This window comes from Diabrotica virgifera, chromosome 6, assembly GCF_917563875.1.
Source record: "Diabrotica virgifera virgifera chromosome 6, PGI_DIABVI_V3a".
NCBI classification, from domain to species: domain Eukaryota; kingdom Metazoa; phylum Arthropoda; class Insecta; order Coleoptera; family Chrysomelidae; genus Diabrotica; species Diabrotica virgifera.
Window position 1 is genome coordinate 217,946,776 of NC_065448.1, and position 20,488 is coordinate 217,967,263.

At 34.1% G+C, this 20,488-nt stretch overlaps 2 protein-coding genes across 2 annotated transcripts in view; one reads left to right on the forward strand and one right to left on the reverse strand.

Moving 5' to 3' along the window:
• Positions 1–20,488, forward strand: part of LOC126887255 (spliceosome-associated protein CWC27 homolog) — a 56,668-nt gene that overhangs the window by 9,393 nt on the left and 26,787 nt on the right. The window lies entirely within an intron of this gene.
• LOC126887257 (uncharacterized) lies at positions 620–18,108 on the reverse strand. Its single transcript, XM_050654675.1, has 2 exons — positions 17,796–18,108; positions 620–1,682 (listed from the first exon to the last, which is right to left on the reverse strand). Exons 1-2 carry the CDS (start codon positions 17,930–17,932, stop codon positions 920–922), a joined length of 900 nt encoding a protein of 299 aa, XP_050510632.1. The 5' UTR covers positions 17,933–18,108; the 3' UTR covers positions 620–919.

Below are 20,488 nucleotides of genomic sequence, written 5' to 3' on the forward strand. Positions count from 1 at the left end.
AGTTCGACGACGTTGTTCTGCAGCTTTAATATTCTTTGTCAAGTCACTGTAGCCGTCAAATATCACTGTCACTGTAAGCCCGTAATGTCTGCTAAATGGTAGACGCTTGTAATAAGTACTTATATTCACTTGAACTGAACCTTAACACTAAAAGAAACAGATAATATGAACAAGACCTACGAGAATACTGTAGCCATTGTTTACAATAGACAATCTGTTCTTTTTTAAACAATGGTATAGCCAAATGTTTTTCAAGGCCACGTGGATAGAGGAAATTCAGTTTGGGACTGATTATCTTTTGAAGAAATATTTTCAGAATAGTATAATATATTATATAAAAGAGATACAAATAGGCATGTATACTTGTCTTAAGTGCCACATTATGTATATACGTGGCTTATATGTGCATATTGTGTATAAAGTAACTTTTATGTATTAAAGTAAATCGCGATATCTCAGGAATGGTAACTCTTAGTAAAAAAATTGTAAGGACTATTTTTGTCGAGAATGTTAAGATCTACAACTTTGGTTTGATGTTTTTTTTTTATAAAACTTACCGTTTTCGAGAAAAATCCAAAAAATCTCAAATTTTGACCTTTGACCCTGAATAACTTTTGTTGCACACATGGGATCGATGGGGTCTTTTCAAACTTTATTTGTTATGGTAAACTCTAGCTCTCCACCAAAATTTGGCTCTCCGGCAATTTTTGTTATTTGGCAACTATTTTGATATCTAAGTTGACCGGATTATGTTCAATGACTAGAAAACATTGAGCTTATTGCTGCAAATGTTAAGGCAGTTTTTATTTTTAACAGAAAAATAAATAGCATAATTTTTTGGATATCTGAACATTTTTTTAAAAATCATTTTATTTAATTAATAATTAAAAGTATCAACAGATATACCAGCGAGATCTGTTCATTGTTCATCCTTTATAAAAGTCACTTCAAAACGAGTTTTGTCATTGTATGGAAAATCAGTTCGGAAAGCTGCATCCACAAGATCTTTTGATGGTGTATCACATTCTTGATCAAATTCTTTTTTGATATTTATTATTAATTCACTTTGTGGTACATTAATTTCAGTTTGAGTTTCGGCGTCACACGAATTAAGTCCAAAAATAAACCTATTGCAACACAGAAGTCTTTCAACACTATCACAATGAACAAAAATATCGACTTGGCACGCTTTGTCACATTTACTGGACTCATCTTGTATCATATCACACTTATTATCACTTATTGAATCTATTTCTGATTTCAGATAGATTTCATTCTCATAACTGGTAGGCTTATTATCTACAATTAATTCATTTTTACTGCCACCTTTACCAGCCACTGACTCATCTTGTAACATATACTCATTTTCACTCATTGAATTGGCTGCTATTTCTGATTTCACATGCAGTTCATTCTCAGAACTGATTGGCGTCTTACCTAAAATTAATTGTAATCGTTTTTGTAAACGCTTTTTGAAACATCGTTTTTGCACAAAACGCTTTATGAAACGTTGATGTCTATTTAGACATGCATATTGTTTCAATTTGTGCTCTAATGAAACTGGTGAAAATATTGTTGGTACATAATTGGGACCGAGCACTTCTTCTCCCTTTTTATCTCCAATAAAATGAGCACTGCAGATTGTCTGACTAGTGGTAGGTTGCCAATTGCGATCATATCCACTGTAAAATACAATTAATTAAATTCACTTCAATAATAATTGCATATCAGATCAATATTTTGGAGCAACATTAACACCCGATTTCATAATGACAACATAATAGTCTAAGATCCGAATATAGGTTGACCCATGATACCATAAATAACAAGATAGGATCTTCCCGTAGCGCAAATACGTCCGAGTTCGCGCATCGCATGACGTAACTGGAGACCGGAATTTAAATTCTTGTTGTTAACTTATAGTCCAGGCTGTATCGTCACCCCCGTTAGGTAACATATTCCGATTCGATTTTTTTGCACAAACTCACTTAAAAAGAGTTCCTTATAACAAATACACAGAGTGCCTGGAGGTGCCGCGTTCGGAAAATTGTTTAAACATTTTTTTTTAAATTCAAAAAATCAATTGTTTCACTTCGTATAGTTTTTCTAGATTCTTTGGGTCATTATGAGCCAAAAAGGTCTCTTGTAATTTTTCTCTAAAATTGACTGTTGTTGATTTATACTCGATTTAAAATTTGAAAAACGCGAAAATGGCCATTTTCACGGCTTAATAACTCGGTTAAAAATTATTATTATGAAAGTCAAAAAGGGCCTGAATCAAAGTTGAAAGCCTCCCTTATAGGATTCTGAAGAAATTTTGTCATGATTTTATTACTGAGCTGTTATTTTTAATTGTTAACCATGAGCGCTAAGTAAGCGGCCGTCAATGTGAGTGCAAGTGAGATGCACCATTAGACGGCCGGAATGGTGCATCTCTTTCGCACTCACTATTGACGGCAGCCTATACGCAGTTAGCGCTCTGTGTTAATAATTAAAAATAACAGCTTACTAATAAAATAATGAAAAAAATTTCTTCAGGATCTTGTAGGGTGGACTTTAAACTTTGATTTAATCGCTTTCTAACTTTCCTAGTAATGATTTTTAACTGAGTTATTAAGCCTTGGAAATGGCGACTTTTTACCGTTTTTCAAATATTAAATCGCGTGTAACACGACAACAATAAATTTTAGACAAAAATCACAGGAAGGCCATTGGTACATAATTCGCAAATATTTTACGGCTATTCCTGCTTTTTCTCTCTTTACACGGCAAATTACGTGTAGTAAAATTCACACTGGTATGGATATGTAAACATTACTAATAGCAATGTCATTCTACTTGACAATGTCATCATTAACTTTAAAGAGATGGCTTTTGAATGTTCTTGGATAACTGTATTTGTATAATTGCAAATTATTAATTCAGTTAATAAATGTGATAATTTTTTCACTATGTATTCAGTGATTGTAATAATTTATATGTACAACAAAAACTAATACTCAATCGAGAAAAGAGGAAAAGTGTTAAAGTGATTTTTTAATAATATATTGTTACTATGGAACGCTTACAATTTTGAACGTCTTTAACAACAAAAGACTTGGATCACAGATCACAGAATATATCTTGATGTATTCTCTGCTTGTATCTTCCATATTATTATTTAATAATACACAATAAATAACTTTTTACTAAGTTCACGTCTTAAATCAATTATTTATCGAATACACTATCGATATTATTTAATCTACAACTCAAAATATTCTCGATGCCATGTCAAATATTTAAAATTGTCACTGATTGTCACTGTACGACTGACAATATGCTGACAATATTCTATTCGACTGAGTGCGTTGTATGACAAAGATAGATTTGGAAAATATTACCACGGACATTGTGTTCATTTTTTTCGGATCCTGAAAAAAACAATAAATGTTTTTGAAAAATTTAAACGCAGAATGAAAGACTAAATTATTACCGAGGGCCGAAAGTCCCTTATATGGGACTTTCGAATGAGATTTGAGAGATTTTGAATGAGATATTTGAAATTAAAAATCACACTAAATTTTCTCTTAGTTTTTCACCCCTGTAACTTATTCAAATAAACATTATAGAAGTTTTCAGGGACTTTCGGCTCTCGCTAATAACGTAATCTTTCATTCTGCGTTTAAATTTTTCAAAAATACTTATTAGTTTTCTCAGGATTCGAAAAAAATGAATCCCCATTTGAATAGCAAATGACCCACAAAATCTAAAAAAAATTGAACGAATTGAAAAAATTTAATTTTTGAATTTGACTAAAAAAATTGTTTAAACAATTTTCTGATCGCGGCACCTCCCGGCACCCTGTGGATTTGTTATAATGACTCTTTTTTAGTAAGTTTGTGCAAAAAAATCGTATCGAAATAATTTAACTAACGGGGGAGACCATACAGCCTGGACTATACAACCGCGAGCAATTCAAACTAATCGGACATCATTCGGACATTACGAACCATTACGAACTTGGGTCTCCAGTTACATCATGACTCCCTTCTCTTCGAGATGCGCAATACATTGGGTTGACCTGCATCCATCTGCTTTCCGGATGAAACATTTTTTTTATTAAATTTGATACATAGACCAATACCACTTGCATGGGTTGCCTCTTGCCTATCAAAATTGTGTCATCATCTTTAAGGGGAGAGCGTAGGGGCTGAAATCAATATTTCAAGCACATTTTTTTTTGAAAGTGTGGTAGAATTATTTTATTTTTAAATTTAATAAACATATTCAATACAATTCATAGATTATTCAAGAAAAAATTCAAGGAAAAATATTGAAAAATAAGCCAACGGTGGCAAAGTTTTAAAGACACCTCAAAAAATAATGAATTTTGCTATGGACATCAGAACACATCATTGGATCATGGTAGGTAAAAAATTCCAAAAGATTTTATTAGTTTATGAGTTTCTCGACTTTTTTATATCACTCAGAAGTCAAAACAACGAATTTTTTTGCAAAAAATGGTGAAAATCATTATATTTATTATTGTTAAGCTAAAAATGAGCATAAAACAAAAAATATCTCGACAGCGTTACCTCAAGGAATGTATAAAGAAAAAATATACAAAATTCCAAGTGGATCGGTCAATAGGTCAAGTAGTTTTTGAGCTACAATGTCTACAGCCTTTGAAAAAAGCAGTTTTGAGGAAAACGCGTTTAAAGTACTGTCAACTTTTATTTTTAATTTCTTTTTTGTCTGTCAAATCGTAAATTGATGCATACCGGAATATGTTTTTGAATCGCGGAGTAATTTACAAAAGAGAATGAGAACAGCTGTTGATCGTTTCTTACAACGCTCAAGGGCACTGGTGCGAACTTGCTGCAAAGTAAGTCGAAGGTAGGGATATTCAACACTATCTCCCTACCTCCCACCTTCGACTCGCTTTGCAGCAAGTTCGTGCCAGCACGCTTCAACGTAGTGAACAACGGTCAATAGCTGTTCTCATTCTCTTTTGTAAATTACTCCGCGATTCAAAAACATATTCCGGTATGCATCACTTTACGATTTGACAGACAAAAAAGAAATTGAAAATAAAAGTTGACGATACTTTAAACGCCTTTTCCTCAAAACTGCTTTTTTCAAAGGCTGTAGACATTGTAACTAACAGCCTACTTGACCGACCCACCTGGAATTTTGTATATTTATATTTTCTTTGAAGATTTCTTGAGGTAACGCTGTCGAGATATTTTTTGTTTTATGCTTAATTTTAGTTTAACAATAATAAATATGTTGATTTTCACCATTTTTTGCAAAAAAATTCGTTGTTTTGACTTCTGAGTGAAATCAAAAGTCAAAAGTCGACAAGACTAAAAAACTTGATAGCACTACCTCGAAAAACTCATAAACTAATAAAATCTTTTTGAATTTTTTGTCTACCATGATCCAATGATGAGTTCTGATGTCCACCGCGAAATTCATTGTTTTTTGAGGTGTCTTATTTTTCAAGATTTTTTCTTGAATAATTTATAAATAGGGAACTTGCATAAAATTTTAAATTCCAAAAAAATGTTATAAATCACAACAGAACATAATTTAAAACATGTATCAAAGATAAAAAAAGTTGTTTTTGTGTTCCGTTTGGCCCCTAAAGACGATTCTAAATTCAAATTAAAGCAACTAGCCCAAAACGCGTCGTGACGTCACATGATTATGTTGACATTTTGCACTGACAAAGTAACCAAAAGTTTATATAATTTTTTCTACAACCGTGTTAAAAATGCAATTAGGAGCGTTAAAAATGCTACTTTAAAGCACTAGTGCTTTAAAATTTTTAAGGCACTGCAGTTAAAAGTGAATTGTCAAATTGTGAAACGTCAAAATATTATATTTTATTTATTAACATTAATATTAATAGTACAACTTGCGCAATTTAAAAATGGTGTAATACGAGAGATGTCGCTGTATTGCGTCTCAAAAGGTGGGTTCATTGCATCGCGATGGTTTGCCTTAAAAGAGGCAGAATGTTTGTATTCCGAGTTTGTATTCAGAGTTGTGACTGCATAAACTTCACTGATGATGCATAAGGATGCTGAAATAGTTGCTATATGGAGATGGTAGTCCAACTCTGAATCGAATATAAACAAAACCTGCCTTGAACCCTTTTTAACCTTAAAAATGGTGGTTTAAAAGGTTTTTGAAGTTATACTTCTTTACGCGCGATATGAGGGTGAATTTTAATAGGATTAAAACCTTTGATCCCGGCGCAGTCGCATTACAACTTTGTTCTGATTGGATGTTCAAATGACATGACAAAAATTATCCAATATGGCAGCTGTGGGACTGTGGTTTGGTTATGTATGGTTGTTGCGTTTTAAAATTTGTAGGAAGAGAAACAACAAACAAAAAGTTAGTTAATGGTTATACTGCCTTTTTAAATAGTTTTCATATTATATTTTTGGACTTATTAACATAGAAGAGATGACTGTTGCATGCCAATGTGAAAGCCCATCAAACTGTGACTAGTATGAGTGCCGCAAAATTACGGATAAAAAACCTATTAGCTCGAAGGCGTAGAGAACTGTGGATAACAACAATCAACCGGGACGATCTACGATCTCGCTTATTCAAAGCTAAAGAATCTTACACTGGTATTTTTTGTTATGATATTTGAACATAGCCACTTTGCACGATGCAAGTGATTGTGAAATTTATTAGTCGTTATACGGGCTCTGATTGGGTGTTGAAATGATCTGTCAATAATAAATAATTGTTCAATATGAAGGTAAACAAATGTATAATATATTTATTTATTTATTTATTTTACGGGCAAGCCCAATTCTACAAAAATACATAGTGTACAGAAAAAAAACAATAACATAATATAATATAAAAAACAGACATACAGAAATATAAATATAATATTAGAAGTAAATATGTACTATGAAATAATATCATAAAACCAAGTTAACAAATTACAGACGCTTCACTCAAATATTGATCCCATCTAAATTTCTTTTAAAACGACTGATGGAGTTGTCGAACAGTTGTAAATTGCAAAGGGAGTTTGCTAAATTCAAGACTCTGGGTACGAATGAAAAAAGTGAATAATTAAACCTGTGGAATGGTACATAAAATGTTCGCACTTGTCTAGTGGTGCGAGGTGGTACAAACAGTGCGATCTTATTAAGTAGTTGAGAACAACTGCATATACCATTTAAGATCTTGAATAATAGCAAAAGGTCCCTTTGTTTTCTCCTGCTTGCAAGAGAAGGGACCTGCAGTTGATGCTGCCATACAGCGTAATCTTGATAGGTATGAAGCTTAAAAGCAATGTAACGGAAGAAACTATTTTGGACTTGTTCAAGTTTCCTAATGTAGACCAAGTAGTGTGGGGACCACACTGAAGAACAATACTCAAGGTGAGACCTGACCAAAGAGAAGTAAAGAACTCTAATACTGGATATGTTTGTAAAATCACGAGTTGTTCTTTTTACAAAACCCAGCATTTTCATAGATGTTTGAATGACATTGATGATGTGAGTATTGAAACAAAGAGAGTTTTCCAGTGTAATCCCCAAGTCCTTGATTCTATTAACAGTGTTGAGCAATTGGCCATCAATGTAATAGTTTGATAATATTGGGTGGTGAGTACGGTTAAAGTTAATTACATGACATTTGATTGAATTAAGGTTCATACCGTTAAGTAATAATAATGTCGTATGGCATTTTTGCCGGGGAGATCCTTTCGGATAGTTCCAGCGCCAATTACATCTTTAACCCTGTTTCAAGTAACTAGTGTCGATGTACACTAGCCCAGGGGGACCGACGGCTTAACGTACTCTCCGAGGCACGGTGAGACGGCTCGTGTCATTATTGGAAATGAAAATGGTTTGTCTTTGGCAGGGATCGAACCCACGTCTACTGGCGTATGAGGCCAGCGTCTATGCCGTTACCCACGGCCGCTCACCGTTAAGTGAACACCATGCAGAGAGGTTATTCAGTTCTGATTGCAATATGGCAGCATCATAATGATTTTTTATAACTTTAAAGCACTTCAAGTCATCAGCAAATAGCAAGGCGTTACAATCGTGAAAACAGTTGGTAATATCATTAATAAATATATTAAAGAGTAATGGACCCAAATGGGACCCCTGTGGTACACCTGACTTAACTGGAAAGGTTTGTGAGTAAAAGTGGTTTACTCGAACTTGTTGAAATCTTTCGGTTAAATAACTCTGTAACCACTGCAACAAAGGTCCACTTATGCCATAGGAGCTAAGCTTTTGAATCAGGAGTTCATGATTTACTCTGTCAAAGGCCTTGGAAAAGTCAGTATAAATTGAATCAACTTGAAGTCCCTCCTCCAAGGCTTCAGACAGAAAATCAACATAGGTCAACAAACTCAGTTCAGCAGACTTACCTGTAGTAAAACCAAATTGCTGAGAGTTTAGGATCCCGGAGCTATCGAAGGTGAGGAAATCAGTTATAATACTCTCAAACACCTTTGGTATAACACTAAGAATAGATATAGGGCGGTAATTACTAATATTAGATTTATTACCAGATTTATATATTGAGGTATTGAATGTTGTTTGTGTATATGCTCCCCAAACAGGTCTGGGTGAGAATGAAAGAAGAGCTTTCTATGATCAATTAGGAGACGTACTGAGTGATATTCCAGCAGAGGAGAAAGTTATAATAGGAGGTGATTTCAATGCACATGTGGGCCAAACCAAGACAGGATATGAAACAATACATGGGGGATTAGGCTTTGGAACTAGAAATGAAGCTGGAGATGACATGCTTGAATTAGCAACAGCATTGGATATGGCGATTGTTAACACATTCTTTAAAAAGAGAGAAACTCAACTTATTACCTACAAAAGTGGACAACATCAATCCCAAATAGACTACTTCATGATAAGGAAAGAAGACATACGTGAATGCAAGGACTGCAAGGTAATAGTGAGTGAGACAGTAAGCCAACAACATAAGCTGCTTGTTCTGGACATCGAAGTAAAAAGCGAAACTAAACAAAAATATCGGAGAGGACCACAAAAATCAAATGGTGGCTGCTGAAAGATGAGAAAGAAGGTCTATTCAGGAGAAGAATAGTAGAAAAAATATGTTGGAACATGAAAGGAAGCCCTAATACAATTTGGAGAAAAATGGCCAGTAGTATTAGAGAGACTGCTATTGAAATACTTGGGAAAACGTCAGGAAAAAAGTTTGAGGATAAAGAGACTTGGTGGTGGTCAAACGAAGTACAAGGAAAAATAAAAGAGAAGAGAAAATTATATAAAAAGTGGCAAGAAACCAGATCCGACACAGATCTTCAAAACTATATGGTGGCGAAAAAGGAAGCGAAAGTAGCAGTAGCAAAAGCCAAAGCAGAAGCGTATTCAAACCTATATGATCAACTTGATACCAGGGAAGGCGAAACGAAGATATATAAAATAGCCAAACAGAGAGCAAGGAAAGCAAAAGATTTTAATCAGATTAGATGTATCCGAGATGAAAATAATAAAATACTAGTTCAAGAAAGGGAAGTCAAAAAGAGATGGAGAAAGTACTTTGACAGCTTATTAAATGAAGAATTTGACAGACAGCCTGTAGAGTCAACGGAGACAGTAGCAGCAATGGTCACCAAAATAACCAACGAGGAAGTGGCTCAAGCGCTTCAAAAAATAAAGAAAGGAAAAGCGGTAGGACCAGATGATATTCCTGGGGAAGTATGGAGAGCATTGGGAGAGACAGGAACAAGGTGGCTAGCAGGTCTATTTAATAGAATTATGGAAGTCGGACAAATGCCAGACGAATGGAGAAGCAGTATACTGGTACCTGTTTACAAAAACAAGGGAGATATACAACAATGTACAAACTACAGGGCTATAAAACTGCTTAGCCACACCATGAAAATATGGGAAAGAGTAATTGACAGACGGATACGTGAAGAGACCGAAATATCCGAGAATCAATTTGGCTTTATGCAGGGTAGATCAACAACAGATGCAATTTTCATTATAAGGCAGTTGATGGAAAAATACAGGAGTAAAGAAACAAACGCTCATATGGTATTCATTGATCTTGAGAAAGCATATGATAGAGTTCCTCGAGAGATTCTGTGGTGGGCACTCAATAAGAAAGGAGTCCCTGGTGAATATGTAAAGATTGTGAGGGATATGTATGAGGGAGTAACGACTAGTGTTAGGACAGGTGTGGGAGAGACTGATAAATTTCATGTGAAAGTAGGATTGCACCAAGGCTCTGTGCTTAGTCCGTATTTATTCTCATTAGTTTTGGACCAGATAACAGCGAAACTACAGGGTAACATTCCATGGTGCTTAATGTATGCTGATGATGTCGTGTTAGTAGGAAATAGTGAAAGAGACTTAGAACAAAAACTGGAACAGTGGAGACAAGCTCTGGAGGAAAAAGGTTTAAAACTTAGTAGGACAAAAACAGAGTATTTGGAATGTTCATTTAAAGATGGAGCTACTACAAATAAAATGGTATCTTTGGATGGTGAAATGATTGTGAAAAGCAATAGTTTTAAGTACCTAGGATCGGTATTACAGAGTAATGGAGAAATAGATGGAGATGCATGCAGTAGAATTAGGGCTGGATGGATGAAGTGGAAAGAAGCGAGTGGTGTGTTGTGTGACAGAAAAATTCCAATGAAGCTGAAGGGAAAATTCTATAAAACAGCCATAAGACCGGCTATGATGTACGGAACTGAATGTTGGGCAGTGAAAAAGAAAGAGGAACAACGAATGCATGTGGCGGAAATGAGAATGCTTAGATGGATGAGTGGAGTAGTGGAGTGACAAAGAAGGATAAAATTAGAAATGAGTATATTAGGGGAAGTCTAGGTGTAGCACCAATTGATGCCAAAATGAGAGAGCATAGGTTAAGATGGTTCGGTCATGTTCAACGTCGAGACGTTAATCACCCAATACGAAGAATAGCTGAAGTGCAGATTCCTGGAAGGAGTAGGAGAGGAAGACCAAAGAAGACCTGGGGGGAGGCGATAAGGCAGGACATGTTGGTAAAGGGGATTAACATTGATATGACCCAAGACAGAATTGTGTGGAGAAATGCAATTAGGGAAGCCGACCCCGCATAGGGATAAGGCAAAGAGAATGATGACCAGATTTATATATTGGTGTGACATAAGAAAGTTTCCAAAAGTCTGGAAACTGACCTACATCCAAAGATTTATTAAATATATGAAACAAAGGTCGCGATAGTACAAAACTGAATTCCTTAAGAAAATTAGGTGGTATACCATCAGGCCCAGGACCCTTGTTGACACTTAATGATGAAAGCTTTTCGTAAATTTTGGAAATCTGGATACGATATGATGAGATATTGAGTTGAGACTGAATATGGTCAACATTGCAATTTAAAGTAATATCACTATAAACTGATGAAAAGTGATCTGCAAATAAGTTGGCAATATCATTGCCACATGAAGCTACAGAGTCATTCAGGGTCATTGAGTCAGGTATACAATTGTTTTCACGCTTGCTACCTACAAATTTCCAAAAATGCCTTGCGTTATTTTGTATAGAAAATTCGGTGAAACGTATGTAATTGTCATAACAGCATTTAGATAGATTTTTACAATTTGTTCTCAGATGACAAAAATCAGCATAGCTTTCAGGAGTCTTTAAGGTTTTATAAATTTTATGAGCTTTTATTTTTTCCTTTAACAACTGCTTAAGCTCAGAAGAATACCAACAAGGAAATTTCTTAGTACTAAAATATTTAACTGGAGTGAAATGTTCAATGAGAGAGTAAATAATGTCATAAAACATAGCGATCATGTCGGAAAGATCTCTACCACGAAACAGGTTATCCCATTCTATATATTCTAGACATTGGTGAATTGCTGGAAAGTTTGCATTACGGAAATCATAATAATATTCGTTACCAGAAATTGACCTATCAAAAACATTAAGCTGCAATGATGTTAACAGAGGAGGATGATGAGAGTCAGGTGAAACCAGAGCATCGTCAGCTTCAGAAATGACAAGCTCTTCTGGGGCCAGGATAAGATCCAGAATAACACCCCTGCTATTAAATATAAAGTTACATTGAAAAAGATTATGATAAGCACACATATTTGAAACAACCTCAATGGCATCAACTACAGCTAGAGGTGATGAAGTTTGTGAGGTTGCAGAAGAGCAATAATCTTCAACTCTCCACCTAGCTGAGGGGAGATTATAGTCACCAAATAAGTGAAATTTCAGGGATGAAAACTGTTCACTTAGAAGCATCAGTTGGTCAGCATGAACTTGATAGGTGTAGGCTGGAGATTGAGGTGGAATGTATAGAGCTCCCAGAATAAGTTTGCCGTGGAACCGTACAAACAGCTGTTCAATAGAAGGATCAGATTGGATTCGTAATGATGAATATTTCTTTAAAATAGCTACTAATACTCCACCCCCTCTAAGAGATGAACTAGAGGCAGGTGTACGATCCTGTCTATAGATATTGTAATTGACAAGACCAATTTCAGCATCAGCAATGTCACTATTGAGCCAAGTTTCTGTAAGAATGATAATATCATAGGTACAATTAAAAACATTGAGGCTTAATTCAGTAAGTTTTGTTCTGAGACCCCGGACATTTTGGTAATAGACTGTAAACTTGCCCAAGTCAGTAGAGTTTAAAGGTTTTTTTGAATGATTTTAGGTATGTTATTGAAATACTTAATCGTGAGATTAACCTCTCCAGCATTTTGTCTCTCTGAAAGCTCGGACCTAAGACTATCTAAAAGCTTTCTTTGGTTAGGGGTTTGATCTAAAATAAAATATATCTTTTTTTCACGACTAACTGTTTGTTTGTTTTTAATAACATGAAGAGCATCACTTGCTGAAGAAAAAATTACTTTAATGGGACGATGTCCATTCTTGTTCACATTTCCAAAGCGTAAGATTTTGACTTCATTTGTGTTGATGGAGGCATGGGCCTTTGATAAAATAGATTTTACTTGAGAAGCATCTTCAGAAGTGTTACTTAATTCAGGAAGATTAAAAATGAGGATGTTTTTAGATCTTTTTTCCCGTTCATGAAGCTCGTTTACCACATCATCAACAGAAAATGAATTAGCACCTTTTTCAGCCTTAAGTTTTAACATGTCCTGTTTCAAAGCACTAAGTTCATTTTTAAAATTGTCAATTTCCCTAATAAGTTTGGGTACACTTTTAAAAGATAAACGACAATCAGCACAAAAATACATTAAGGTTCTTTTACATCAATATTAGTTTTATTGTTGTGAGGACAGAAACAAAAAAGTTTATAATTGTAGTAATTTTTAAATAGTTTTTAAAGCAACAGGTACGTAATAATTGTAAATGTATCATAGGTACCTACCTATTTGAACCTACCAAAATACATAGTATGTAATACTTTTATTTACATAATTTGATTACCATCAAAATTTCTATCAATATTCACCTAATATATTGTTTTCTTACTCTATGTTTTGTTGTATTTTTTCAATTCTAAATCATTTCAATTCAAAATCAAAATAATTTGATTTACATAATTCAAAAATGTCAAAAGTTTAATCCGTTTAGTTAGTCGATCTTCGCACATAATGACACACTGTCTCCGTGGCGAAGTGTTTAATGCGAGTGAACCCGAATACAACGCCAATACCAGCCGCGCTGGTAAGTTGGTTCGAATCCCAATAGAAACTTTTATTTTTTTATATACATTTTATGATTGTAAGTATATTTATTATATAATTTTATTTTCAGAAAATACGTATTTTGTTAAAAAATTTTCCGACAATTAATGTTCAGAAATCATTTGTGGCATTTTTAATGTGTTTGTGTGTGTTTTATTCTTTTATTATTTTAATTTTTGGCACTGTTTTAATAAAAATGTTTGAGAAGTAGTAAGTATAAATTAGTTTAATACTTAAATAAAATATAAATAAAAAGTATATTAATTTCGTTTGTAATCATATAATTATATAATAGAAGTATAACTTCTTACGTGCGTACAAAGTACACACACATTCTTTTTTAAAATTCAATTTAAAGTGTATTATTGCATTTTTAACGCGTTTGTAGAAAAAAACTATTAAAATTTGTTAGAATATACAACAAAAAAAGTAAGATGTTATTTTATAGTTGTTATGATTTACGTAGTACGACAGTATACGCTGTGAGCTCGTACGTAGAGGGGATATTTACAAATTCGCGAGCGCCAGTAGTGACAAGTCTGTAAACCTTTACCGGAAATTTGACATAAATGTCAAAGTGATTAATTTAAAATTAAAATTAAAAACATTAATTATAAAAAATATTAGTTGGTCAAAGCTGTGGTATATATTTTTAACTTAAATATACTTACGTTTTAAATACTGAATTTAAGTTTTTTAATGTTCCGTAATATGATTTTATAAATCAATTTATCAATCTTAGCGCCATCTACACGATAATTGTGAAAGTACCCGAAGTAAGAAATTCATATTATATCAATAGAACGTCAAAATGATTAGCAAAATCTTAAAAAAATCGATTACAATTTAATTAATTTTTTGCGTTGTAAATATTAAGCGATAACAATTAAATAATAAATTTAAAAATTACCAGTGAAAGTTGAATTAGTAACCGCTAGGAGCGACACCAGCGAAGCTCAGAGCGTATAGGCAGTTTTGATGCAGTTTAATGTCAAGAAAAATATAAAAATGGAATGTCAGTCAAGTTCAAGTAAAAGTTTTTATAGATATTGTCCTGTAATTGAGAATGAATAAATTATAATTGTTGATATATAAGACGTTTGTAGAAAAAATATTGTATGATATACGTGTTAAAAAGTACATTTTTAAGGCACTCATGTGAATTGCAGAATTTGCTTCGCTTATTCTGCAAACTTTCACATGTGCCTTAAAATTGTACTTTTAACACTTATATCATAAATAACTATTAAATTAGACATTATAAATGTCAGGAGAAGATACAGTTATGTGACGTCACAAGTGTTTTGATCGTTTGAACTACTCATAGAAAACTTGTACTTTTACAAAATGGTTTTATTTTCCTTTCTTTCAAAAAACCTTCTTTCCTTTCCTTCAGAAACTGTATCAAACTCCAATCTCAACAAACTGGTATATATTATTACAATGACATACGATAAATGTCATTAGAATATAAATATTTTTCACTTATTCAGCGTGATGAGCTGTCAAAATACCCAAGTAGATGGAGGCCAATAAACTAAAGAAAGAGAAGAAGAATATACCTAAATATAACCATAAACATAACAATCTAGTAAAACTATGTGACGTTACGGGCCGTATGAACTATTTTAAATTACAGAAGATTTTAAATTTGTGTATCTAAGTTATTATGAGTTTTTGAAGCGTGAAATTTTGGAAATCTCATTTTGAAACAAAACTGAACATTATTATGTAATAAAAAAAAATGTGCAAGCTCCCCATTGTATTGAATATGCTTATTAAATTAAAAAAAAATAATTCTACCATAATTTAAAAAATATAAATTAATTAAAAAAAATGTTTCATCCGGAAAGCAGATGGGTGCAGGTGCAGGTCGACCTATATTTGGATCCCGTGCTATAAAGTAGGTACTTACCTACAGTTTAACTAATAACACATTCTCTGCCACCCATATTTTCAAATAATATGTGCCTCTACAGCCCAACGTTATTACACTCTAGTTTTTTGTATATAAAGCCTTGCCTTTGACTGTTTCGTCCAAATTAATGTTTACTATGAAAAAAATTTAAAAAACTGTGTTGTCCGCTCTACGCTCCATTGGTCACTAGGAAACCAAAGACTGTGCCAGTCACGACCCCAGCTTGTGCAGTAAACCACGTCATTAAAGTGAAGAAAGAGGGAAATAAACAGCAGAAGAAAAATGTGCAAAAACTGCTACAACAAAAAAATTCTGAAATACACGGGTGAAAATATGCCATGAACAAAACCAAAAAAGTCGACATATATTGTGAAAATCAGCCACATTTTTGTATCATACTTTGCTCTAAATACTAAAAATTCAATTTTTTTTATTTATATCACTTCCTATCAAATATAGCGTCATATTTATCGAGGCACAGAGACTCAAATGGATGGGACATATAGAAAGGAGAAATCCAGAGGCTGGTATCAAGAAAATTACCAAAGGGAGACCTGTATCAGGCAGACCACGAGGAAGACCAAAAATCAGATGAGAGAACCAGATAGTCGAGGACCATAAGAAGATAAGATTTAGAGAATGGGTAACCACTAGCAGGAACGAATGGAGAAAAATTGTAGAAGATGCCAAGTCACACAATCAATTGTAAAACCAAAATGTTAATGCGGACGGATTCACTGTGATAAATGAATCAGAAGAGCCCAAAGAGGGCAGCAATCTCTCCATTAGGAGTGTAGATGCCATGATGATGATGATCAAATAGAGGCCTGGATCCCGCATTCAAAAAAAAAGTTTATTATTAGCAAGCTGAAAATTTGTTAATAGCTTAACAGTGTCTAGTCAGACAAACTTTGATGTATGGGAACACTGGAACAGGGAAAGTTTTAATTGTGAAACAGATTACAGGTTTAGAACATCAAGACTACGAAAACGTCCCATGTATTTTGTAGGACAGAACTTCCAATTTATTTGTTACCCTTTCATTAAACTCTCATGCAAAAATCAGACTGGTATTTACCAACAACATAATTCCTGTCAATTGAGATGTTCTATGTGTCACACTAATTAAAATGCCCAACATAAGTATTTGTCGGACAAACATTTTTTCATATACAGTCAAACCCGCTTATTGGAATAGCCTTCGTGCCAAGCAAAAGTATTCCTATAACCGGGATATTCTAATAACCGATTATTGGTTGCTGGTATAGTCATTTCGGACCTCAAATTTCTGTTCCTTAAACCGGGATATTCCTTTAACCAGTATTCTAATAAGCAGGTATATCGACTGTATTATATAGAGTTTGCTATTGAATAAACTTAAAAACAACCTGCTCATTTTCACAATCATAAACTTGTCAGGATGACATGTTCCACAATTAAAACTTCCCCTGTTGCAGTGTTCCCACATATCAAAGTTTGTCCGACTAGACACCGTTAAGCTATTAATAAATTTTCAGCTTGCTATTAACACGTTGACAGACACTGCATTAAATATATATAAGCTACATTAATGGAAATTAGACGTCTATAGATGTTGTTGTCCGTCAACGTGTTAATAAACTTTTTCTGGTATGCAGGATCCAGGCCTAATAACAGGGACGAGGTACTATTTTCAAATAATTTAATGGGCCATTTTTACAGTATATACCTTATAGGACAAGTGGATCTTTTAGTCTGAAATATTAGACATTATTGTGAACCAGCAACCTAATAAGCATTAAAAAAGGTACAAACATGGTACGTTAAGCCAACACTGGTGTTGGTGCTTGAAACCTTTCAAAGAAACATACATAGTATAAATCATCATATGGGTTTAAATAATTATTTCTTTCCGTGTAAACTTTTGAAACGGTGTACATAATATATAAATTATTCATCTTCAGAAGAATCCGAACTTGAAGAAATATTCAGCATTTTTTTAAATTCCAACAAAATAAAAATGTAAACAAACAAACCAAGACCTTTATCAGAATTTTGAGGTTAAAATCTTAAAGTAAACTTTAAGTGAGGGTTATATTTTAGTATAATGAAACTGAAATTTTTATAAATAAATGAACTTTTATTTAATGTTTAGCTTCAAATTGATTATGAAATAGGGCGTAAGGAATGCAGAATTTAGGTTATGTTACTTACTTCTGCTGTCTTACGATAGAAATCCACCTTTCTCTTTGTATTAATTTGTGTTGAATAGTTGGGAACCTATAAAACTTATATTGACTATTGTTTGTTGTATTTTTACAACTTAAAACACAGCATTTTGAACCTCCCATTTTTTTATTTACAGTTTCATAAAATCTGCTGACAAAATTGCAAAATTTCTCCGCTGCTTACAGTGCTGCACGCATCACGCACGCGCATGATCGTTTCTCGTATCCCTTCCAATCCAAGTACTTACATGAATGAAGTACTGGCCCGTACTGGCTTGTTTGATCTTCCATATCGGCGCACTGATAAATCTTTATTTTATATAAATAAAATAAATAAAATAAAATAAAAGTAAAATGAATCTTTATTTTACCCGTGTTTAGGCATAGCATTCCATATTTTTGTTTTCCTTGTATTCATTTTTATGATAAGTATAGTTACAGTAGAACCCCGGTTAACCGAAATAAAGAGGGGAGAGCCGTTTCGGATAACCAATTTTTCGGTTTAGCCGTCATATGCTAAAAATAGCCTAATAACACGGCGTATAGGGAAAATGAATTTACAAACAATGTCTGTATACATATACTGTAGTATGTACAGTACAGTAATACAGTATTTTATTACAGCTATACAAAATATTTAAAATACAATAATGGATTGGTAAATACATAGTAGGCTACTAGAGTATGTACTGTGACATACTGTATTACAAACACTTTTAAATATTTACGTTCCGGTCATAGATATATTATACTCTAGATTGCGCCTTACGATCTTAAAATGGGTGTTGACCCGGGTTCCGGTTAACCCGATTTCGGTTGACCGGGGTTCTACTGTATTGTTTTCTTCCAATTTTGAAAAAATATGAAAACGTTGAATTCCCACGTCCGTCTGTTCGTCCGTCCGTAAACTCAACTTCTCCTTCATTATACCTACTAGGTAGAGTGACAAATGAGATGTTGAATGAAAGCTTGAACGAAATCCAAGGATGGTACTAAAGGTAAGAAATTTGACCTGAGACTTCCGGTTTTCGAAATGCAACCGAACGTACTGTTTTTAAGGCACCGGAATAGTACAAGCGATATATTATTCGACGCGCCTTAGCAAGGCAAGGAAAAATATAGGCGAGTACATATTATGTACTTACTTTTTCATGACTATCTGTCAGTCTGTCCGCGAATATAATTTATCCGTCATTATACCAGGCAGAATGACAAATGAGGTGTCGAATGAAAACTTATAATCCAAGGATGGTCCTAAAAGTGAGAAATTTGACCTAGGATTTCCGGTTTTAGAAATGCAACCGGAAGTACAATTTTAGTCACCGAAATAATATACGCCATATATTAATCGACGCTCCTCAGCAAGACGAGAACTTCTGGTTAAACTTCTGGTTTCATGACTCTTTGTCCGTTGGTCCGTCCGTCCGCGAATATAACTCATCCGGTATTAATACAGATAGAGTGACAAATGAGGTGTCGAATGAAAGCTTATAAACCAAGGATGGTATTAAAGATGAGAAATTTGACATCAGACTTCCCGTTGTAGAGTTGCAACCGAAAGTACCGTTTTAAAGTCACCGAAATAGTATAAGCGATAGATAAGAACAAATGTATACTTTTGGTTACCTATATGGTATATAATTTCCGGTTAACAATTCTAACCGGAAGTGCCATATTATAGTCGCAGAAATAGTACATGTCACATATCAATCGAAGCGTATTGAAAAGTCAAGCTTAAATCTGTAGTTCCGGTTTTGAAGTAATTTCCGTTTAAACAATTATGACCGAAAGTTTAGTAAAAATGACAAAATTAGTGAAATTGCATATCAATCGACGAAAAGTTACACGAAGAGTTCAAATATCGACTTCCGGTTCTACTTTCGATCACTTTGAGTGAAACCTAGGACTTACGAAGTCCAATTACTTGTTTATATAGGGTGTGTCAAAAGTAGCGTGGCAGTCGAGTATTTCGCGAAATGAACATCAATCGAAAAACTGAAAAATACGTTATCAATATTTTTCAAACATCTGTCGAATGACGTAAAACACGACACCCTGCTTCACCCCCTGGAGGTGGGGTACGGGGGAGGTAACTTTAAAATCTTAAGTGGAAATCTCTATTTTTTATTGCAGATATGGATTCCGTATGTAATAATAAGTAACTTTTCTTCTAGATATTTTTTTCGAATTGGTGATAGATGGCGCTCATTATCATCATGCCACCTCTTTCGTCCAGTGCTGGACATAGGTCTCTCCCATTTTTCGCCATTATCCACTATTTTGTTTATTTTTGTCACGCCGAGAATCGCACTTTCCGTGCGCCTTTGTGCCACTCGCATTTTTAGTGCTGTTGTTTCTGTGAGCGTGAGAGTTTCTGCTGCGTATGTCATAATAGGAAGAACGCATTGGTCAAATGTCTTCGGTTTCATAGCTATCGGGATGTTACTCTTAAATATGTTAGTTAATCATATGTCGCCCAAGCAAGCACGGGCGCCCATATAAAAATTTTTAGGGGGTGGGGGTAGACGTGAAGATGTTGGACATTACATTTTGTGTGTGTAACGGCGTAACGTAAGGCTAGTTCGAGTTCGCAGGTAATACTACACGTGCACCCTGGGTAAACTAAAGAACTAGCACAAGAGGCGCTAGAAAATCTTTCCAAAGATCTCCTGGCAGAAG